Source organism: Varanus komodoensis, unplaced genomic scaffold (assembly GCF_004798865.1).
Source record: "Varanus komodoensis strain SLA01 unplaced genomic scaffold, ASM479886v1 scaffold11, whole genome shotgun sequence".
In the NCBI taxonomy this organism is placed as follows: Eukaryota; Metazoa; Chordata; class Lepidosauria; order Squamata; family Varanidae; genus Varanus; species Varanus komodoensis.
Genome location: NW_025335317.1, coordinates 12,276,563 through 12,300,954, shown reverse-complemented (window position 1 = coordinate 12,300,954; position 24,392 = coordinate 12,276,563). Strand labels below are relative to the sequence as shown.

General features: G+C 47.6%; 1 protein-coding gene across 1 annotated transcript; it reads left to right on the top strand.

The window, feature by feature from the left end:
• Positions 1 to 52: 52 nt before the first annotated feature.
• LOC123018207 (synaptotagmin-15-like) lies at positions 53 to 24,208 on the top strand. Its single transcript, XM_044420064.1, has 10 exons — positions 53 to 214; positions 4,974 to 5,139; positions 12,736 to 12,928; positions 14,695 to 14,837; positions 16,802 to 17,097; positions 18,157 to 18,327; positions 19,372 to 19,492; positions 20,214 to 20,222; positions 20,673 to 20,852; positions 24,072 to 24,208. The coding sequence occupies exons 1-10, from the start codon at positions 53 to 55 to the stop codon at positions 24,206 to 24,208; spliced, it is 1,578 nt and encodes a 525-aa protein (XP_044275999.1).
• Positions 24,209 to 24,392: the final 184 nt, after the last annotated feature.

The window sequence follows — 24,392 nt, the reverse complement described above, 5'->3', positions numbered from 1 at the left end:
CTCACATCCAGCCTTGCCCCAGGCTAGGATGCCTTGAAGGGGTTGGACGAAGATGCTCAGACATCAGAGAGAAGACCCTGAAAGCCATCGTCGGGGAGAGCTGGGAGCTTCCCCTGGCGGGGTCCCACCAGGGACCGAGCTGGCGGAGGAATCCCAGGCAGCGTCGAAGCCAGAAGGGGAGACGAGCGCAGCCCACGGTGTTCTCCGTCTACAGGTGAGCCCAGAACTGACTTCAGTGCCTCCCCCTGCACCTCCCTAGACCAAGAGGAAACAAAATGGAGACTGTCAGTGAGGGACAGAGATAATCCGGCTGCTTTCATCTGATTAGAGAAACTGGGCCTGTGCAGAGCCAGGGGAAGCAAGGGGAGGAGAGAGGGAGGAAACCGAGGAGCAAAACGAAGAAAGACAAGGGAGAAAGGAGGCCAGGAAGTTGAGACAGCATTCAGGGCCGGCCCTGCCGTGAAGGAGTGTGAGTGGGCAGCCTCGGACAATAGTTGTGGGGCGTCCCGAACAGGGAAGCAAATCCTAGCTGATCTCCGGCAAGTCGTCCGAAGACGGAACAACCCCTTCAGATCTCCTTTCTGCCCACTCCAGTTCTGAGGAGCTTGAAAGTTTGCTTAATTTTGTGGCAACGTGGTAGATTTTATTAAAGGTATCGCCCACTTGTGGGTTTTGTGGATTCTTGTTGTCTTTTTTGTTTGTGTACATTATAGGGAAGGGGAGCAGAACTTAGAGGTTATTTTATCCATAAGGAGCTGTGTGGATGAACTCCGGTCTTTACTTCTGCATTCTTTTTGAATGCATCCATTACTGTTCTGTCTCAGTCACATCTCAGCTAGATGTCTGAACTGTTTTTCTGAGAAGCATTTGCTTTCCCAGGGAAAGACCCTCCTGCTGGACCTTAAAATGAACCTGGACATTCCTTTTCCAGATATTGGCAGTTTTTAGCACTGCCGTGACTTCACATTTTAGCCAAAACCCCTGAAAGCGGGGAGCAGGTGACTTTGCATCCTAAAAGAATGTGCTGAAGGCTGGCTGTGCATTTAGTCCCATATCTTGGACTTGCTAAGGTCTAGAAACTTGCTGAAAGCAAGCAAGCAAGCTGGGAATTATGATTCATCCAGAAGGATGGGATTGTCCTCCTCTGTGTGCCTTCCTGCGGATGCTCATGCATATTAGTACTACTGAAGAAGTGTGGTCTTTTATATTTCCAGGGCAACCATCTCAAATGCATTTAGAGTGGCACACTTTGTACACAAAAAGTCATGCTTAAATTTGGGAGTTGTCTGTTGGCTCACCGTGGCTGCCAAATTGAATGTAATGTTAGTCTTAAGGCAGGCCTAGTGTTTCTCTTGAAAAAAAATAAAAATAAAACAGATGACTGATGCAAAAATAATGCAGGCCTCCATAAAAGACATGCTATTATGGAGGCAAAATTGCTAATTTGCTGGAATTCTATATGTCGCCATTACTTTAGGTCAAGTTGAGGGAGCCCATATGCAAAGGGAGGACACTTTAATGGTATTGTTGAAATGTTACGCTGGTGCTGGATCCCTTCCTTGCGCAATCTGGAGCATCTCAGTAAAAATTAAAGCCATTTCAAGGCAAATGTTTCTTCCTGTGTTGACCTCCTTGAATCAGCACACCGAATCTTCACAAACTGTACAGGATCCCTATAGATTCTCAGGAGGGCTTTGGGATGCAAGACCAGTGAACGGGCTAAGCCCTAATAGCAAAGAGCATTGTTTAAAATGGTCGTTTACAAATCGTGCTCTAGTTTTCAACTGCCAACCATCAGGTCACAACCCAGAGGTTCCCTGACACCTTGAAATCAATTGTGATTTTCTTCTGAGACACTTAACTGGCTATGCACCCATTAAGTTGAATATTTTGTAAGATGTCCAAGAGAGTCTTGCCTGAGGTATTATCCTGTCCCTCTTTTTGCTTCTACACCATTGGAGCAACACTGCCCCCTGGTGGACAAAATCCACTCTAGCCACAAATAACACCCACTGAAATGCGGAGCAATGGGATTTCATTTTCATAGAAACTGAGGGAGTCAGAAGGGGCCTCCCAGGCCATCTAGTCTGACCCCTGGCTCCAGCCGGCTCCGCGCATCACATGGTCATGAATGGCCAAGCTATGCACCAGGCTGAGTGTGCAAATGCACTTACACCCCTGTTTTCAAAATTGTGTGTGTGTGTGTGTGTGTGTGAGAGAGAGAGAGAGAGAGAGGTATTTAACCCCACTCTGTCTCATCCACACACACACACACACACACACACAATAGTCCTCCACAAGCTGCCGTTCTTCCCAAAGCCAGGAAGGCGGTAGGCTATCCTAGGGCATGGGGTGCGGGATAGGCTGTGCGGCACACACACACGCACACAGGTCTGTGCTCCAGCGCTTCCCAGCCCCACCGCCCGGGGGCGACCGCCTCACTCTGCCTCAGGCAGGGCTGCCCCTGAGGCAACTTAGCTGCTCGCTGGCTGCGGAAGAGGTCTAGCCGTCCCAGGAACGCGGCCAGTAGCCCCTGGCAGCCCAGGCATATGCGTCATCGTTGCCAGTGGAGGAAGTTAACGAAAAGGCCAGGTGTGGGAAATTAGAGTAAGAAAACCTCCTTCTGGTCCATTCTTGATAATGTGATGAAAAGGAGAGACAAACTCCACGGATGTGAACAATGGAGTTCTTTTCCTTTAGTGGTAAAATGGGCTACTTTGAGGAATAAAACTTTATTCTTTACTTCCTGGAACTCTGTCACTCCCTTTGGCCACATGCCTGGGAGAGTCTCCCATTTCTTCAGCAGTGTTCCCACGTGGCCACGAAGCTCACTTTGGGCTGGTTCTGACCCGCAGCCACATCTACCTTACAGGGTTGGTTGGTTGGTTATTTATTTATTTATAGCTTTTATATACCATCCCATTACTGATGTCTTGGGATGGTTTACAACAAGCACAAATTAAATAAGATTAAAAAATGGTACGGCATCCAGTGATAAATATAAAAACCACAATCAAGACCAATTGACAACTGAAATAATGGGAGAATAAAAGGGTTTTCACCTGGTGCTGAAAAGAAAAAAGCGTTGGCACCAGGCGAACCTCTCTGGGGAGCATGTTTCACAAACGGGGTGCCACCACAGAGAAGGCCCTCCTCTGGGTAGCCACCCTCCTAATCTCTTTCAAGGAGGGCTCCCGAAGAAGGACCTCCGACCCAGATCTCAAGGGGTGGGAAGGCATGTAGGGAAGAAGGTGCTCCTTTTTCAGGGTTGCTGTTGTGAGAATAAAATGGAGCTGTGTACACCATCTTGGCTTCCTCACAAGAGGTAAATTGGTGGGATATAGATGTGATGATGATGATGATGATGATGATGATGATGATGATGATGCTGATGGGCTGGACTCAGGAAACCCAAGTTCTGTTCCCCATTTGGCTCATTGGGTGACTCTGGGCCAGCCACTGTCGGCCTAACCTACCTCACAGGGTTGTTGTGAGGAAGAGGAGGAAGAGGGCCATGCGAAAGGAAAAGAAGACAGGATATCAAAGGGATTATGATGATGTATTCCTCTAGGCTAGACTTTCCCAACCTGGTGCTTTCCAGATGTGTTGGCTGATGGCAGTGCTGGCCGGGGATTCTGAGATCTGTACTCCAGCACAGCTGCATGGCCCAGCCACTTTAGGAGCATCGCGTACAGTAAAGTAGCCATCCGGAACACCTTCCTGGAGGGTAGAGAGCCAGACTAACTGGCAGGAAACTTTGCGCTACGGCTCCCCAGCCGCTCGGACTTCCCAAGGCTCTTGCTGTCTGGAATAGGCCCCGAGGTGGAAGCAGTCCTGGGCAAAGCAGGCTGCTGGGCCAGCCCTCAGGCTGACTGCGCCATGAAAGAAGTCGCATGCTCTGAGCAGTCACCGCTGGTGAGTTTCTCCCTGTTTTCAGGGGACAGTGCAATGTCTCCATCCAACAAGAGGTGGCGCTCTTGGTACACCCTCTGGGAGAATGGAAATGCGTGCAAAGGTGGTTTTTCGGATGCCGGGAAGCACTTTCCAGATCACTGGCAGAGAATGCCCAGTACTGTTGGGACCCTGAGCAATCTCTCTCCCTGATCTGAGCTGTTTCTCTGGATGAGTATCTTAGAAGGGAAGGCAACAGCTGGCCAAGGTATGGCTAAGATCTATTGCTTTGGGGACATCATGAGGAGGGCATACCCACTGCAGAAGGCGAGGGAAGGTCAGAGCCCGAAGAAGAGGACGATGGGCTGAGAAACGGACTGCCTCCATCGAGGAAGCACAGCCTTGCATTACAAAGGACTGTCAAGGAGAGGACATTTGGCGGTCATCCCTTCCTGGTGTGGCCATAAGATGGAGAAGACTCGAGGGCACATAACATCAACAATATTACAGTGCGTGAAGGTCATCCACACACCTCTTTTGTCTCTTGAGCTGACAAAAATTGTGTGTGTGTGTGTGTGTGTGTGCGTGCTGGGTCCCATTTTCAATATGCAGCTCCAGTCGGGGTTGCCGGGCCACACAATCTGGCCAGCAACAGCCAAGTGTTACAGGAAGGCTGCTTATTTAAGAAAAAAGCAAAATCCTTTGGAAAGGCAGGTGGAACTTCACTGCAGAATACAAGGCAAGTCAGCTTCCTGGCAGCCTGCCTCTTGGTGTCAGTGTCCTCACTTTTGGGGCCTGTCTCCCCACCATCCCTGTGATTGTTTTTGTGGAAAGGATGCTTGGTGGCCTGCCAAGTTAAACCCTGTGCTCTTCAGGAAGGAAGGGTGGCAAGCTACTGGCAGGCCCCTCTTCCTTCTCTAGCTTGCAGGAGCTGGCACATACTCTGCAAGGCAGCCCTTGAAGTCTGAAGGAGCCTGTCTGGTGGCCAGGAGGAGGAGTCATTTGTTCTACATCCAGCGGGAGGCAAGCAGGAAAAAACACAAACCATGCAGCTCCACTGGCTGCTGGCTCCGTCTCTCTAGCCTCAGGTGCACCCAGATCCATGTGGGAAAAAAGTTACCAGCCAGCAGCTGAGGTTGTCAAGGAAGGAGAAGCGCCAGCGTTCAGCAGCCCCGATGCAAGAACCCCAGAGGTGGAAACAACAGCTGCTGGGGGGAAAGGAGAGCAGGAGAGTTAAATCCGACTTGGGTACTGGGGCAACAGGATGGCACTGAGGCTCTGAAGCAACCAGTTGCAACATCAGTGACTCCACTCCAGTATCTTTAGGATCCATGTCTGGTAAGTGACAAGTCAGAGCATTGTGCCGAGTTGGATCCTTTCTGCATTTGGAAAGATGGGGGGGGGGTGTGGGAAGAGAGACGTGAAGCTGCTCTTTGGTCTGGAGTCCTACATTTTTATCTTGAAAGTCTCCCTGCTTCTGGGCAATGGGGTTTGGAGGAGAGGGAACTGGTGGGGTCTGTTCCTCAGTTTCTGCCCACCTCACTTCTCTGTTCCTGGAGAATTTGTGAAATACTGCCAGGATCCATATTTTCCCACCTTTACCTCTTTCAAGGTGCAGACATTTCCCCTTATACCTGGGAGGTAGAAAGCCAGCTCACCTGGATCACCTTGTGCATCAGTGGTTAAGCTGCTGCTTAGCTCTTGCGTTTTATCATAGTGTGATTTTAAAACGAGAACAAGAGTGCTGTTGGTTGAAAAACGCTTTGAGGGTGCCTGTGGCAGAGAAGAGCTGTTTAAATCCAAGGCATTCCTGTCTTGCAGGCCGACCAGATGCCAGGAAGGGCAGGAATCCAGTACCACTAATACACAGACAGAGCAAGTTGTGATCCTTGCGGGGCTGTAAGACTCCAGCTCCTATTATCCCCGGCCATTGGCCATGAGGGCCGGGAGTTATTGTCTGACACACTTGCTGAGTGGCCGGCTTCTCATCTTTGCCCTAGTCCTGTCCCCCTGCATCTTGCTCCCATGGCAAACTCCAGCTGCTGAAATTCCTACTTTTGTGCTCTTGCCAAAGATAAAGGCATGGTTGACCAGCTTGGCCAATGGCCAGTGTCAATGGGTATTGTAGTCCAAAACATTGGGAGGGTGTTTGGCTACCTACTATTACCCTGGGCAGGTCTCTGCACCCCAGGGCTGTGAAAAAGATGAGCAGATAGATTTCCACCCTTGACCCTTCACCAAATCTCCTTCCTCCAAGAAAACCTTCGGCTGGAGGGAGAGAGACAATGCCAAACACACAGCCGGTTGTTGCCTTTTCAGTCCGCCTGTTGCATTTCCATTTTAATGGTTTCTGCTCTGAACTGCCAGAAGGACATAAGTGAAAACAGGTATAAAGGCTAGCGAGAACTAAATACAGCATTCAGCACCTCTGTGTAGCAGTTTCATAATACTGGTTGCCCTTCTCTTCTGCCCCATGGTCCACTCCAGCTTGGCATGGGCCCCTGCTTGCCTGTTGACTTGTTTCTAATTTTCCAGTGTTCTTGAACGGCCGTTATTATCTTTGCTGAGCTAATATGGGCATGATTTGGGAAGACCCAATGCAAAGGCTGGCAGGGTGGGTGGACCGTTAAAAATGAGTCAAAGGGGGAATTTTGGCAGTGGCAGCTTCTCTCCTTCATTCTCCTGAGTGCGAGACCTGCCTGTAGCCCCTCATCTGTGCTGAAGGCATCAAAGCCCCTTCATTGCTCTGCATTTGGTCACCCTGGGAAGGTCCACAACAGACTTTGATTTCACTGACACTGATGCTTTGATCTAAGCTACTTTGACCCTGATGGTTTGGGGATGTGACCCAACACAGCACACTTCCAGGTGGAGCCCAGGAAAGGGCTCCATCCATGAAGCAACTCCAATTGAACACATGGGCTTTATCTCTGAATAAGCATCAGGGTCAAACGGCAGATTTCTAGGAGTTTTTGGAAACACACCTCAAGTTCTTTCTATCCCTGAAACATCTGTGAAAATAATGGAGAATTTGGAGGTCTCAATCAGACATGCTGCCAATCGTGAGTTAATCCTTTATACTTGTGATTACTTATCTTATTCTGGGAGGAGGACCTTGCTTGTATGTAACCAGTCTTATTTGAGTTGGCTTGCCTTTATATTGTAAGTATCTCTTTAGAGCTGTGTGGTAAAAAAATTTAAAAATCCAATTTACAATGTTTGGCTTGAGAATGCCTGCAGGGTATTTAAAATATATGAACCTCTTCTTTCCTATTAAAAGGGTTGGGAGAGTGACAGCATAAACGACCCGTCTTTCAACAGATCTCCAGTTCTGTTGGCAGCGGCGGGGGGGGGGGGGGGGGGGTCCCAAGTCTCTGCACCCACCTTATACCATAATAACATTTCACAAGTGTTTCCCAAGAGAGGGATAAACTTGTTTCACACCAGTGATTATACCAAGAATTTTATAACATCCTATTCTCTGCAGTGGTCCATATTTCACTGCTGTAAAAACTATGAAGGTGATTCCACATACCCACACACACTTTCGGTTAAAGATATACTTTAAAATGTTATTGTTCTGCAATCTGTTATCAACAGCATGAAAGAAACCTCACCTGCTAGAGAAAGCGCAAGGTACGAGTATTCACAATGTCAAGGACATTGCTAGGTACTTAAAAGATCCGGGGCACGGGTCCAGGTGCATGAAATGCATATATGCTGATTTATACAGGTGGGTGCTAGTTTAGAAATAATTGCCAGAATTGAAATTCCACATGCTTGTTATATGCACAGAACATTCTTGGTCGATAAGAGCACACACTCCTCTTTCTGAGGGTAATATAAGAGCTGCGGCTTGCTGTTCCACTGCCAGGTTCCTCAAGGCTTTGCCTGGTTCATTTGCTAAAACTTCTACTCCTGTTTGCAGGCAGATCGGCCTTTTGCTCACACCCACAGTTCTTCCAGCTGGGCAAGACTCCAGTCCAGGGTTTTCTCCAAAGCATTAAGCAGATATTTAGCCACTATTTTCTTAGACTTGCCCAAGCACTGGTAATTCTGCAGTTTTCCTATTAACCACCCTTTCTCAGTTCTTGTAGCTGGAGGCCAACCAGCAAGATAACAACTCCCTGACCAGTTCACAGGCAGTACCCGATAAACTCAGCTTCCACTTATCCAGTGATGTCCAGCTGGGAATTGGGAATACTGGACTACATTGCTAGTCCAAATATAGGTCCATCCACCCAGCAGAACATCCTCCAGACTGGCTGATAATTGTACAGCGCTTGTGCAGCTCCAGAAGCGCAGCCCTGGGTTCTCATTATTCGGTGGATATAGTACACAGCTAGATTGACTCAAAGGGTTCCTTGGGGAAAGCTGCAAATCTTTCCAGGCAAGACCCTTGCGGCCAAACTTCTTCAGCATCAGGTGCAGTTGCCCAAGCGACGGCTACAAGTGGCACGAGAGCTTGGGAGGATGTGGAGCTTGATTCCTGGCCAACATCCCACAAATGCTGGGTCTGGAGAGCTGAGCCCAGAGAATCCAGTGGATTCCCACATCCGAAGAGATTCCTCACACACCCCCAGGCCTCTGCTTCTGAAAGGACAATCCTAGCACCTTCCTTGCATGGGTTTTATTCAGCTGCTCCTCAGCTCTTGCTGTTTTCTGCACTGGGTGTCATGGATTCATGAGGGAGATCTCTTGCCCTTGACAAGTATGCGAAACTAGCTGCACCTGTTACGGGCAGTGCTGCATTGGCTCCGAAGAGCTCTTCCTTTGGTGGGCCTGGAAGCACAGGCAGTCACTGGCAATTGGATGGCCCTGCTTGCGATTTTCTCCCGTTGGCTGCATTGTAATCTGCTGGGAAGTCGCATGCTAGCAAAGCTCGAACAAGGGCTTCTGACTCTGCTACCTCAACCAAAGGCTCCCCAGGCAGAAGGCTGGCTTAATGACGTCTCCAGTGGTAGTGCCCACTCAGCCTGCCTCCGATAGCCTGGCCCAGGGTCTTCAAAGGCAGGAGCCCTTGGAAAAGGGCTGGGTTGTTGCAAGCCTTTCTCTCTCAAGTCCAATCAAGAGGCGTCTCGCTGCTGACTGACTGCCCAGCAGTTTTAAGCAGAGCATCGCTTGTGTTCCTCTCATAGTAGTAACAACCCGTATTTTGTCAGCCTGGCACCAAAAAAGTCGTGGTGTCTTCATCTGGAGCAACAGTTGCTTGATTGCATGCGGTACCCAGAGGGTCAAGTCTGGAAGGCCGGATGTGGCGATGGCTCTGCTAGATGAGCAGCCGGGGCCGCGGCTTGCCCGCAAGGTATTCAAGGGCCCCAGTTCAGGCTGAAGCTGGCCAGCAGCTTTTGTTTCTCTCCATGGGTTTGAGTGCAGACTCTGGGAGCACAAGTTTGTTTTCCTGCCATATGATGTGAAAAGAGCCTGGAATCCTCAGGAAAGCCCAGCTTCTTTCACTGCTATAAAGACCTTTCCATGCAGTTCTGTCCAAGGAATAGAGTCAGTTATTTTGTAAGGGAGCTTCATCTTCACCTTCAGTTTACAGCAATGCATGACACAAAGACAAAGTCTCCTCCATCTTTGAAGAAGGCACGGGGATGCATTTGAGGCAAGCTTTGCAAAGAGTTGTGAGATCCCATGCTGATTCTCCTGTTCGTTAAACACCTTGTCATCTCAAATGGAGCTGAAGCAAGCGTTCTGGTTCCCATCACTGGATCTCTCCCAATTGGAATAACCCAGGAACACTGAGCTGGTTCAATCATGGGTTATACGTGTTGGTTGACCCTCACACAACTATCCAGAAATGATACGTCATGCTTAACAACCCAGGGACAGGACAACCTGTTGGTTTGCTCCTCTACTTTGCAGCAGAAACAACCGGTCAGTAGGAATCGACACACCTCCTTGCTCTCATGTGTTTCAAGGTGTGAAGGCAACAATGGACAGAGCTGTAACATTTCATGAATTTTTTAAATCCATGTGCAGGGATTGGAGCAGGTGGCATGAGAATTTTAGGGAGTACATGAAACTATTTCTTTCTTTCCAAACTTAAACTTACCTTAGTTACAACAGGATGCATTTTAATAATTGCTGAGGTCTTGTCATGGTTTAGCTAGTTCAGGAAAACCTAAAATCCACTGGCAGCAACTTGTTGGTCAAAGAAAAGATTTAATTTGCTTCCGGGTTGGAGAGCTGGTGGTAGGTTTTTTATCTTGGGAAAGAATATGCCCTTAAAAGTGAACTTTTGACAAACACACTTAATGCTAACAATATTTTAATAAAGGATTCCTAAAATGCAGAAGCAAGAACAGTGATTTACTGAGGATAGGGATAAAAGAGAGTCAGTGTGGCGTAGTGGCTAAGAGCGTGGGACGGGGACTCAGGCAATCCGGGTTCTAGTCCCCGCTCGGCCATGGACTTTGGGCCAGTCACAGACTCTCAGCCCAACCTACCTCACAGGGTTGTTGTTGTGGGGATGAGATGGAGGAGGAGAATGATGCAAGCTGCCTTGAGCCCTTTGAGGAAAAAGGCAGGATATAAATTGAAAAATAAATAAGTAAATAAAGTCCCTAGAAAACAGGAACAACTGAAGCATTTGTAAACTTAAATTCCCAGAAATCTTTGGGGGATGCCAAAGCAGATTAACTGTTCTAAAAGATATGCGAAGGACAGATAAGCCCAACACACATTAAAGGGTTATTACTACAGAATAAGCAATTGTAGGAGCAAAATGGGTCAGTTAAACATGAACACACAGACACACAGACACACACACAAATCACCAGCTGGAATGGAGCAGAAATACAGGAGGAGATCCGTCAGTGGAACAAAACAAGCCCTGCCATGAATCAGTCATTAAGGCCTTTCCACAATAATCACTCAGAACCATGCAGCAAAGTATCGTTAATAGCTGTCAAATGTTAATGTTTTATTTAAGTTGATTGCTTGCTGTTGCTTCCTGATCTTTTCTCAGCAGCTATATGCGTGCATGGAAGTGCTTTGGGTTTGCTTAGTTTTGTTTTGTTTTGCTTTAAAGAGCCCTTTAGAAAAAAAGAAGTGGAAAATTACCTCTTTTTTATTACCTAATTACCTAAAAGTCAGGAAATATATGCCAGCCAGGAAGGGTTCACAATTAAGAGGGTGTAAAAAGAAATGACAGCCATTTGAACTTGGATGTGGCTAGCAAGGGACCGTCATGCAGATAAGTATCACTTCAGCGTAAGGCCTGCTGCTCATCTGCATTAGCCCCTTTCTCTTCTGGGCTCTGAAACAACTCATTTTTCCTGTTTTCCGCAGAAAACAGCTGACAGCTATGTAGAGAACAGATGGGCTGCCCTTCCTGGCCATTGCATACATTCTTCCTCCCCAGAGGGCTGCTCAGAGTGCTGACTGGCTGGCCCTTGCAGCTGTCATGATGCCACTTTGCCGCCCTGGCCAGGAGCAATGCCTGTGGCAGAGCACTGCAGAAGGGGAGGCGGAAGAAAATTGGTGTGAAATAAACGCCAGGAATTTAAAAAGCACCACGTAAATATCTAACCGGATGTGCCAGGAACCTACAAAGCCAAAGCAAGCAAACCCCCAGCTTTTCTGGAGCAGTTCCTGGCTTGAAACCAGGCACGTATTTTGTTGCAGGAAAGGGAGTAGGAAAGTAGAGCCCACCTTACCCAGAAAAACATGTGGTGGTTCCCTTTGGTAGGACTATCGACTGCGAATTTATGATTTTGGGGGTAGCTGATTCGTGAGAAGGAGCAAAGCAATTGTGGAAAGGGATAGCTGCAATGACACAGTGTTGCTTTTGGGAGATTGATAGTCCATTAAAGAATATCTGTTCCCTATACCCAATATATAGGCAAATCAATGGATATTACAAAAGGCAGACTAAGACTGCAAGGATCTCATTTGGAAGAAAGCTGCAGCACTGCCTTTTGAACTCTCACTGCTTGGGAAAGGCGTGCAGAACAAAATATTGTACCTGTTTCTCACTGGTGTCGTAAAAAGAAATTATGCACCTTTTTCCTCCATGAAAAAGTTCCAAAATGTTCCAGTGACATCCTTCCTGATTTATGGCTTGATTAGTATAATCAGAGAATAGCAGAGTTGGAAGGGTCCAAAATGGCCATCAGGTCCAACCCCCTGCTGTTGCAGGACACCAGGTCACACCATCCCACTCAGACGGCTGCCCAGGTTTGCCTTGACTGTCTCTAGTGTGGGAGAGCCCACCACCTCCCCAGGCAGCTGCTTCCACTGTTCTATTGCTCTGACCATGAGGAAGCTTTTCCTGATGTCCAGCCTGAACCTGAGTCAATTATTCTGGGTCCCACACTCTGGTATCAGCAAGAAGAAGAATAGCATCATAGAATAGTAGAGTAGGAAGGGGCCATGAAGGCCATCCAGTCCAACTCCCTGCTGTTGCAGGACACCAGGTCACACCATCCCACTCAGATGGCTGCCCAGGTTTTCTTTGAATGTCTCGAGTGTGCGAGAGCCCATGAAGTCTGGTGCAAAATCTTGGGACAACAATAGTAATTAGTTAATGTCGCATAAGCCAGAGGTGTTGAGCATTGGTTAGGGGATCAGCAACAAGGGATGGAAATGGAAACTGGAGGTGTTCGCTTTTCCCAGCACTTTTCTAGTATTAGAGAATCCATCTGGATTAGTGGGTGGCATACAAGTTCAAAACTAAACAAATAAATAAAATGTATAGACACATCCATCTGACCAAACCAGTTGGGAAAACCATTTATTCTCCAAGACTGCAAGAGCAGTCCATTCCCATGTATCAAATAAGCATCTTCACCTTTTCTTCATGGCTCTTTAGGTGAATGTGTGCTTTTGTGTAATCAGAACAGGCAGCTGCTGTGGCCGGCGGTGTGGTAGCAGGAATTCTTCTGTTGGTCCTTATCGGAATAGCTGCCTACCTTTACTGGAAGAAAATATACCTCAAGGGTTCTTATGAAGAACTGGCTGATCCTGGTTCCCCAGTTGTGAAAGAACCTGATGTTGCCCAATCTTCTTCAGTTTACCCTCAAAATGCAAGGTAAGTGGCATTCTCTATTCCCATCTGCTGCCTGTCGGTCACTGGGACAAACTATGTGGGAGAAATAACAGACAATGGGACAAAATATGTGGGAGAAATAACCAACAACGGCTGGGTTCACACAACATGAGAAGCAACCCTGAGTGGTTACCATGGATTGTGTTTTTTTTAAAATCATGGTCTACCGAACAGACAAGCAGGTGGTTTCTATGATGCTGTGGTTTCCCTCCTTCCCAGTCCATCTTCCTGCTGTTGGCATAAACCCCATCAGTCACTGCACCTGAAATTCAATCCCAAGGTACATTGCTAGCTGCCTGTGTTGCCTGCCTCTTCCTTGTTGGTCTACACATGGAGACTGGATGGCTTGAGTGACTCCTCCAGTTGCTGCTCTTTAGGAGTTGCACACCAGGGCTGTGGAAGCCACAATCCTGGGTTCAGGCAATGCAATAAGCCGTGGTGGTACAGAGAAGCTATAGAACTAACCATTGTTTCTTATTGTGGTTTCTAAAGACCAAACTTATCATGATAATATACCATGACTGGATGCAGAAAGCACAATAGACCAACCATGGTAGAAAAATCACCATGGTTTGTCATGTTGTCTGATCCTAGCCAATTGCAGTGCATCTTCATATATTGTAAGATCTATGAGTACCAACCAGACACATTTCAACCAACCCATTCAATGGTCTAATGCTTCTGGATCCCATTGCATGCCATGGACCAGTGATCTGGCCCCAAATCTTTGGCTTCAACATGTCCCTCGCAATAAAACTGAATAAACAAACATTTATCTAGCACACTGAAATGTTCAAGAAAGTGCCATCCATTCTTACAAATCCCGGAACAGCCTTGAATTATTATTCCACACTGCAGATAGCACAGTGAGAGTTGAAATTGAAAGATGGCGGTGTGCCCATGGCTACCCAATAGCCGAAGAGACTGAGCCAAGGGTTCTGTGATGCAAAATTTACCCATACCTGGAGAGTAGACATATCTATTGGGCCATGTATTTCGTCAGGCATCTTGTTGCAAATGCAGCACAGTTGATCTAAGTTTTATATTTTGCTCTAGTTCTAACTGGAAGTCCATATTTGCTAGAAAATTATAAATGTCTTGCTCTCTCTCTCTCATTCTCTTTCTAAGAAATCCTCATTTGGTAAAAGGGATAATTCTATTTTCCCTTTTATTGTTTTCAAACATTGTTTCTTGCTCTTCTTCATTTATCATGTGCTCTGCAGCTGCACTAGAGTGTGCTGTATATAATTTCTAGAAACGCATGGGCACAATCCATCCAAAGCTAAGTACTTTCAAGTCCTATTTCATAGAATCATAGAATAGTAGAGCTGGAAGGGGCCATGGAGGCCATCGAGTCCAACCCCCGGCTGTTGCAGGACACCAGGTCACACCATCCCACTCAGATGGCTGTCCAGTTTCTTTTTGAATGTCTCCAGTGTGGGAGAGCCCACCACCTCTCCAGGCAGCTGGTTCCACTGTCCTATTGCTCTGACAGTGAGGAAGCTTCTCTTGATGTCCAGCCTGAATCTGGGTTGTCGCAACCTGAATTGATTATTCTGTATCCTACACTCTGGCATCAGCAAGAAGAGATCTTGAGAAATTTAAACACATATTTAAACCTCACCCACTTTGGTCAGTAGGATTTGAAAGGGTTTAGCTCTGGCTGGATTATTCTGAGGCTACCCGTTGAATGCTTGGCACCTTTTTGTTTCCTTAATCCAAGAAATGTGGTGGTTGTCTTTGGGCAGGACAAGAAGCGTCCCTTTTATCGTTCCACCAAAATTTCATAGACAGACTTTGGTTGATATGATAAACGGAGAACAAATTCAGGAGGAAAGTGACCTCTACATTACCCCTGACTCTGGGCCTCGATCCTCTTTCCATTCTTTAGGTAGGTTAATGCTACCGAGGTGAGTACAACTTGAGGAACCAGGGTATGTTATATACTAGCAATGGATTGGATCCAGGCTTAATCATGGTTAAAATGAAACCTGGGCCTTTAGTTAGTCATGGCTAACTTGCCCTTTGGATTTCAGTGGGTCTATTCAAGCAAGACTAAGTCTGGGTCCAGTTCTGCAGGCAGACGCACCTGTCCATGTCCCTGCCTTACATATCCTTCTAATCTATTGATTGCATTCTGAGAGAATAGTGAGCACGTCATTACAGATGCAGAAGGAGACCATGGGGTAGGCAAGCCAATGCCCTCCAGATGTTTTATTATTTATTATTGGTTAAATCTATTAAATTTTTGCATGGCCAATCCTATAAATCCTTATTATTATTGGCCATGGTAGCTGAGACTGATGGGAACGTAGTCCAAAACCATCTGGAGAACACCAGCTGGCCTACTTCTGCTATATCTTGAATGTTGGAACGTGGGCTTAACCATTCCTGGCATTTCCCAGGAAGCGAGGAAGTCCTTTCCTGGACAACCTGGGGAGCTGCTGCTTGTCAGGAGTGGAAGGATCTGGGTTAGTGGACAAATAGACTAACTTCCATATTTGCCCTCCTGCCCCTTGAGATCAGCAGCAGATGCTGTCTTCCGGGAACCCTCCATGAAGGACATTAGGAGGGTGAGCACCCAGAGGAGGGCTTTCTCTGCGGTGGCGCCCCACCTATGGAATGCGCTCCCCCGAGAGGTCCGCCTGGCACCGTCGTTATTTGTTTTTCGGTGCCAGGTTAAGACCTTTTTATTCCAGTGGTATTTTAATAAGTTTTAATATTGTATTTTCTATGTTTTTAATCGCAGCCAGTGTGGGTCAGGAACTTTATTATTGTCATTTATGTTATATATTACATTGTAAGCCATCTTGAGGCTTTTTTGCAAATAGGACGGCATATAACTATTATAAATAAATAAAATGACCTGGTGGAAGGTCTTCCATATTTCCCATGTACAATAGGAGGAGGTGGAACTTCCTCCTCTCAGCCATGTCTAGCATTCATTGTGTGTGTGTGTGTGCGTGTGTGTGCGCGCGCGCGCGCGCGCACGCGTGCCTAGAAGGGAAGGTTGCCAGGTGAAAAATAACAACCTGGATGGTGTGGCTGTATCAGAGGTGCAGGATCCTGACCTGTCTGCCTCTCTAGTACAGCCCACAGAACCTCCTCTGCCTCCTTTAGCTCCTGGGAAGTCCCCCAGGAGGAATTCCCACCCATAGCTCTGATCTGCATCAACATCCTTAGGTCTTCAGCATGGACTGGCCCATGCTGCAGCTAAGCTCGGGTCTGGAAATCAGGCCGCTGCAGGCTGTGATGCTCATTGACCCGCACAAGGAATCATGCAAGAGAGGAAAAGGTGCCAGTTTCCTCAGGATGATGGAGTGTGTTGTTCCAGTGCTTCAGTCAAAATGCAGTAGGCATCAGGGGACCCCATCTTCAAGGTAGATTCACAGTGTTCAGAGGCGCAAGCAGCAGTGGCTGGAACGCCAAAGGAGATGTCCCTGGTCCTGAACTTTTCCCTTGGGGTTTGGATAGCTCTTTAAAAATTTAGACCAATTTAGATACACCACCCCACTGACACTGGAGCCACTAGCTGTCACTGGGTGCAAATTCACACCTGCGTTGCTTGATGGTTGTAAGCTCAGTGCTGAAAAAGCTCAATGGGGCAGAATGATATTTGTGACCTGGAAGTTCTTTCTTGGGTGTCTGACCTTTCATGACTCATTCACACATTCCACACAATCCAGCAGTCATCAAGTGATGAACCTGCATGTGTGAATGGCCCAGAGTTCCTCCTGTAGAAGCAACACACACACACACACACACACACACACACACACACACACACACACACAAAATACATTTTTTGGATCTGAGACTAACACAAAGTTGGTGATTTCCTCCCTCTCCGTGAAGCTGGAGCATACCTTGTAGGAACTATCAACCCAGAGCTGTACCGGTTCCCTGAAGACGAGAGTGAGACCAACTTCCCTGAAGGAAACATCGGTCGTCTTTGGTTCTCAGTGGAATACGAACAAGAGTCAGAAAGACTCCTTGTCTGCTTGATCAAAGCCCGAAAGCTGCAACCTCCCTCCAGCTCCTGCAACCCCTTGGTGAAGATCTACCTGCTTCCTGATGAGAGGCGCTTTTTGCAGTCCAAGACCAAGCGCAAAGCTCTCAACCCTCAGTTTGATGAGACCTTCGTTTTCCAGGTACGCTCTTCTGCTCATGGAGTAGGGATGGGATGCTAGAGCTGCTGCTGGTCCTATCAGTAGTCAGAAAGGCCAGAGGCAGTGGGTGCCCAAGGACAGCAAGCAGTGGCAAGGAACGGGAGGACGGAACAGCCAGAATGGTCCCCCCAGACTGGCCTGCTGCTGTTGGGTGCAGTGGAAGATGCTGTCCCAGCACCAGCATCCAGGTGAGATTCAGCTACCACTCAGGGCTGGCTCCATCGTTAGGCAGAGTGAGGTGCTCACCGCCGGCAGCAGCTACTGGGTGTTGTGGAGAACTTCTGCCCATTCCTCTTGGGTGAGGAGAGAGGTCGTGGCCCACCTCGCCCCTCCTAGACTAGCTTGCTTCCTTCAAGCCAGGTAGAAGATGTTGTTGTATCAGCCACCCTGAAGCAAGATTCAGCTTCCAGTCCATTTGGCCTCTGCAGATGGAACCAAGGGTGGTGAGGCGAGGAACATTTCTATCTTGTCCTTTGCCTCTGGTCGCAACACAATCGTTCATAGGTTTTTAGCAGTTTAATTAAAAAAAAACTTATGGATATTGACATGTATGTTGCATTTCCTGCATCTGTGTTTGGTAATTTTGTGAACTGACTGGAGAACTGGAACTGAAATGAATAAATGAACAAATAGAACAAGGTTGCAATCCTATGCATGTCTGGCGGGTGGGGGGGGGTGGAATCCTACACCTCCCTGCATGCTGTATTCCATGGCTGGCTGGAGCATGTTGGGAGTTAGAGGGTGCTTTTCTGTCTAAATGAGCATCGGACTGCACCCTAAACACCTTGGACAAGCCCTGTTGCCCGTCTACCTGATTTCTGTACACGGGAAGGTAGGGGCACCCCGGCCTTGGTCTCAGGCAGCAGCGCCTCATCTTGGGCTAGCCTTGGCATCTTCCAAGCATTGATAGCCAAAAGCGAACCCACATGAGACACCCCAAATAATTGTCAAGGCCTCTTGGTTGGTCTTCCTCTTGATTGGAAGCTGTTTTGGGAGGGGCCAAATAGGTTTAGCAACTCTACTCTGCTTGGTACTTTCCAGATTTCCAGTAATTCCTTATACCAAAGAACGCTGAAGTTCTGTGTCTACCATGTTGACAAGCAGAAGAAGCACATTCTCCTGGGTCAGATAACGTTCCCCTTGAGAAATGAAACCTTCACTGGTGATGGCAAGGTGGTGGTTTGGCGAGATTTGGAAGTGGAGCCCTCAGAGGTACGTGCTGAACCCAAGGCAGAGTTCATTTGATAAGTGGCACGGTGATTATGGGATTTCCTACACTCAAACCTCCTCCGCTGTGAGCGTGGGTAGCTGAATTCCGGAGTTCATGCTCCATGTTGTCAGATAGAATGAGCTAAGAAAAAGCTAATTCAAGCTCTCTGCAGTAGTGAATGTGAAGCAATTAAGTATCTGGAAAGGTAATTGGGGAAATTAATGCTATTGCAGGATCTTTCTGATGCTCTCATTTAAATTGAAGTCATAACATGAGCAGTAGTTTTGAGAAAAGCTGCTGGGTAGAATGATGGCTTGTGTGTTTTTGCCTCTGCTAAGCACTATTAAGAGTCTGGAGTTTGCTTCTGAAGACAGCTGGATCCAAGGGATGGCAATTAAGAGACTGGTGAAGAGGTCTGAGCTAATTGGGTGCAGGGCTAGTGAAATGTACCCTCTTCTTCTTGAAACAAGCCACATCAGCACACAAGCAGATTTGGCATACATAGAAACAGAGCGAGTCAGAAGGGGCCTCCTGGGCCATCTAGTCTGACCCCTGGCTCCAGCCGGCTCCGCTCACGACATGCCCACCATGTGCACGTCCAACCTATCCTGGATAGAAACTGTGTATAAATAAGTAAATAAATAAATATACCCTTAGAGTTGGCCCAGGAGGGCTAGAGCCCCAGATCCCGTCTTGCGCTTTTCTTCAGGGATGGCAACCTCAGTGCCTCTCGCTGTGGGACCTGGATTTTCCCCAGGTCTTCAGGCTGCGCGTGTCCTTTGGTGATGGCAGTGAGAGGAGACACTGGTCCAGCGTCTGGGTTCTCACCTGGACCCAGGCGCTGGGTGAGCCGTCCCCTGTTCAAACTCCAGCGCCTTGTGCTGGCGGAGCTCTCCACTTGCACCTCGAAAGCTTGTTGGCTATGCCAGACACACACTCAATTTTACATTAACCGAGAAGGAAGGCAACCTGCTTTTACTGCTGAGCATCCAATGAAACTGTGTATTTACCAGGCAACCCCCTGATGATTTTCCTCCTCCCCAAAGCCGCCTTCGGAATACGGTGACCTCCAGTTCTCCCTCAGCTTTAATGACTATCTGGGCCGTCTAACTGTGGTGGTGTTGAGAGCAAGGGGCCTGAAGTTCCAGAATGAAAGACATGCTGTTGGTAAGTCCTGGAAGAGATGTAAGCTTTCATTTTTATTTATGTATTTCTTATATAGCGACAACACAGATCGGATAGTGAGCAATGCAAGTATGATGTTCAATAACTTTAACAGTACATTAAAATGATGTAAAATAGATGGTTTGAGATGCACTTTTCTGTTCCTCTGTTTATTGCATTAACACCACTGAAACTTTATATTTTTATCTTTATAAGATAAAGAGTTTATATTCTTTTTGGTGCCAGGTTAAAACCTTTTTATTATATTGTTAACTTGTTTTATATTGTTAATTTATAGTATTTTAATTGATTTATTTGTAAGCCGCCCCGAGGCTTCGGCGAATGGGGCGGCATAGAAATTTTCTAAATAAATAAATAAATATTCATTTCTTACTTTAAAAACTAATTTTAATGTTCAACAGTCACTTTCTGTTTAACAACTTATATTTTTAGTTATTTGTTATTTATTATATTGAGATGTTGTTTTATTGTGTCTGTTTTAATGATTGTAAGCTGTCGTGAGATGCCCTGCATGACGGATGGCATATAAAAGTTTTAAATAAATAAATAAAAATATCGATGGATGTTTATTGGTTTGTAGGCCTTATTGTCAGATTTCATTAGCTCAATTTGCAGGTTAGAATTGACAAATAGGCTGAGTTCTTGGTGGTTAGCAAGTGGCACATTCTTGTTCAGGGTATATGTTCGGGATGGTGGAAAACAGAGAGATGTGGTGAGTGGCTGCTAATGCCGTTGAAGTTCTGCAGATTCAGTTGTGCTCTTGGGCTCCACCCCTGATGCCAAAGGAGCTAGTGCCGCTTAAGCAGCTCTGGGAACGAGCCGAAACTTGGGACTCCCTTCTGCAAGCTCCAGCGATGTACCCATTGCAGAAATGAATGGCAACTTCTGGTTCCCTGTTGTGTAATCAAGGGGGTTCTGCTGATTAAGTGGGCAGCATCACATACCTCCCTAAATTTTTGAAATGCAGCTTCAGTTTTTTCAGGATGATTGTCGATATATGTGGGATGCTGTCATAGTTTGTTGGGATCATTAAGGTTCTAGTCCAGATTGCAGCTCCCCAAAGTGCAGTCTATGGAGAAGGGGTGGGTGGAGGCCCAAGACGGCTTTTTCAGGAATGGCTTGTCTGCCTGGTGTAGTTTTCCATCCTGTCTTCTCCTTGCAGGTGTGTTTGTCAAGGTGTCGCTCATGAACCATAATCAGGTCATCAAAAGCAAAAGGACCTCGACCATCGTAGGATCCCCCAATCCGTTGTACAATGAGACGCTCAGCTTCAAGGTTGGGCAGCTAGATCTCGATACGGCAAGCCTGAGTCTCTCTGTGCTTCAGGACGCTGAAGAAGCCAGTAAGGAGTTGCTTGTCTACTTGTGCTGTTTCCAGCATCTGGTTCACTTACCCTTCTCTCCCAGGGGGGAGGCTAAAGTTATGATGTAGAGCTGCAGGGTGGTCACTACTAGAAAGTGGAGCCATGGCATGCTTTTCTTTCCCCTACAACTTCACCTTGAAACCATCCAGGAGGGCTCTTTTTTATTTCGCGAACATTTGCCACCGCAAAATGCAACAGCCAGATTAATACAAGGAACCAGAAGGTCTGAACACATTACACCACTTCTGGCCGGCTTGCACTGGTAGCCTCTGTGTCTCTGAGCTGAGGTCAAGGTGCTGGTATTAAACTATGAAGCCCTACACAGCTAGGGACCACAGTGCCTCTCCCAGCAGCCGTCGACCCAGTCGCTATGATCCAGATCTGCAGGCAGGAAGCAGGTGCCACCTCTGAGAGAGGCACAGTTGCTGGCGACAAGCAGGAGCACCTCTTCTGCGGTGGTCCCCAGTAGTAGTAGTGACGACCACCACCACCACAACAGACACTGCAGTTATACCCCATCACTTTTGCTCTTCTCAGTGTGAGGGCCAGACCATGGGCGGCAGTAGGGAAGGGCAGGACGCCAGGCCTAGGGAGCGAGAACGAGAGTCAGAGCACAGTTCCAGGGTCAGCTTACCGGAGAGAGGTTGTGAGGGCTGCAACAGGCTGGGGCGAGGCAGGGTCTACTCAGAGAAAAGATGGAGAAGGGCAGAGGCTGGTGCGAGGCAGGAGCACACTGGAGCGAGACATCGCAATGCAGGGACCAGAGCACACAGAGTCACCGGGGCAACTTGTGTTGCCATGGCAAAGAGCAGCCGTGCAGGGAAGCCTTGCTCCTCAGGTGTCTCCTGCAGGTGCCCGCAAAGGTGTTCCTGGTTCTGCAAGCAATTGCAGGGTCGCTCAGGGCCTGATCCGGACACTGAGGAACCCAGGGCAGCTCGCATGGCTCCGTTTATCCTCACAGTAGCTAGCAGGTGGGGTAGGTTGGGCTGAGAGTGAGTGTCATAGTCAAGTCTGAACTAGGACTCCGATCTCCTGCATTTCCAGTCCAAAACTGCTATAAAACAAGCTCCCTACTGAGGAGCACAAACTTTAATATATTTTGGCCCCAGGTTAAGACTCTCCTCTACCAAATGGCATTTAATTAGTTTGCTACTATATTGGGTCTTAAAAAGGGCTCATGATTTAATTGCATAAGCTATTAAAGCTTTTTTACATATGTTTCAAATTTGTTTTTAACGTTTTGAATAGTTGTATTTTATGATAATTTTATGATGCTGCTTGTATTTTATGCTGTATTTTTAAGTGTTTCGTAAACTGGCCAGGGAGCTTCAGGTATTCGGTGGTATCCATTAAATATGTTATTTATTAACTCCATAAATAAAATCTCCTCTTCCTTTGGAAATGGCACCCCCGGATCTTGGAAAATGGCCCATTGGGGAATCTGCGTGGGGCAGCCCGATGGGTTTGCAAGAACTTGAAGCGTGGGAGCAGCTGTCTCTTGAGAAGGCTGTTGCTATGATCCTGTGGGGAGCTTTGAGAGTTGCCAACTCCCTGCCCAACTCTGGCTGCCCCCAGTTGCGCCTTTAGCCTTTAATCGCATCCCGACACAGAGCCAGTGACCAGGCGAAGCTGCTCCCGGCCCAGTGGCGTGCTTTGCAAAAAGCACCATCTGCTCTGTGTCAGGATACCTACCCTGTGTTGGGTTGCAAGGCCCCATCCTGTGAGGTCTGAAACCAGCCCTTGTAAGGCAGAAGGAGGGGGAAGGAGCTCCGGGGCAGCATGACAGGCAGCATATGATAGTTCAATCAAAATATTGTTGTAGCACAACAGCCAAGCATGGAGAGAAGCAATTCTGAGATTTCCTGCCAAAACAATCTGGCTGGCCTCCACGCCTTGAGTCGTAGGGGTCAGGGTGCATCACCCTGAGCAGCAAAGTGTCCTGCACTGGCCCTACTAAGAGGTTGTGGGGCTTTCCACCCCCTGAGCTTCCTAATATGGTGACATCACTTGCAACTAGCATGTCTCAAATGGGTTATGCATGAGGTATATTTCCTCTGAAACATCTCAGTTTAGGTGTTTGCTACCTTTTGTGGAGTCTGGTGGGAAGACCGCTGGACGGGGGACCTAGGAAGTCCAGGTTCTAGCCCTGCTCGGCCATGAAGCTCTCTGGGAGACTGGCCCAGTCACTTCCTTTTGGCCTGATCCAACCCACAGGGCTGCTGTTGTGAGGATAAAGCAGAGCAGATGAGGACCATGCAAGCCCCCTTGGGCTCCTGCAAGAGGAAAACTGGCAGGATAGAAACAGTCATAGCAACTACCATAATTGTTTCCATATTGTCTCAGAAGTATGTCACACGGTGTTTCTCCCTCCACCGAGTGAAAAGTGCTAGGATGGCAGCCTTAATTCTCACTCATCCTAAAAAAGACTACAGGAATGAATATTGCTGGTTTCAAAGCATGAATGGGTGACACCACATAGAGTCAGCCACCAATTGCTCATGCTTGCGCATTTGTGTTGGGCAAGGTGTCCATCTTTGTATACCCCATTTTCACATGGGATGATGAAGCCACGCCCATGTCACCTTTCACACGGTGAGATTTCTTCTTGGCACATCGTGGCGCAGTCTGATCTTCTTGCTATTCACCCAGAAACGGGAAGCTGAAGACTGAATGGCTCATAAGTCCAATGATTGTGTTTCTTGTGCGCCATGATTGTCAGCCATGTTGGAAGCAGAAACATCACGGGGGGTGGCAGAGTGACCACATCATTCCCTGTCCCATGCGGTTCCCCATTTCAGATGTTACCCTGGGGAGACTGGGAGCAGACTCCCCAATTCAGAGATGGGAGCGGAGCTTTTGGAAGGGGCAACTGTATCCCCATCGTAAAGCCAGTTTTGGCCATGGACAAATGGCACTTGAGAGCATCCATGTTTTACAGGGTTGGGGGAGGTAGCTATATACAGGGCGAAAGAAGGGAGAAAGATGAGCAAGAATATGAAAGATAAGGAAGGGACTGTTAGAAAGGGAGAAAAGCTGTACACATTTTTTCTCTGTTGCTTACATAGGTTAAGAATGTTGCTCACTCAGGCTAGGAATGTTGCCCCTCCACTTGAAGAAATAATCCTTGGGTGAGTAGTTTGGCAGGCGTGTTGATGCAGACTTGTGTTTTAATCACACTGTTTTTCTGCTGGTATTTAGAAACCTATTCACTGGGCCGGGTCGTTGTTGGGCCCTTCATGTACACCAGGGGAAAGGAGCTGGAGCACTGGAACGAGATGGTCAGCAACCCCAAGGAGCTGGTGAAAAGGTGGCATGCACTCTCCCCGAGCAGCTGAGGGATGGATCACATTCTTCCAGAGATGCTTTCTTTCCATATGTATGGGCAGTGAAGCCATTTCAACTGTGTTATATATACCCAGGATGGGTCCTTGAAATGCTTCTTCTGGTTACGTTCATTGCAGAAGTGCTGTGGCTTGGTGGTCAAAGACGATGGGTAAGGCCTCTGAAGGAGATTTGAAC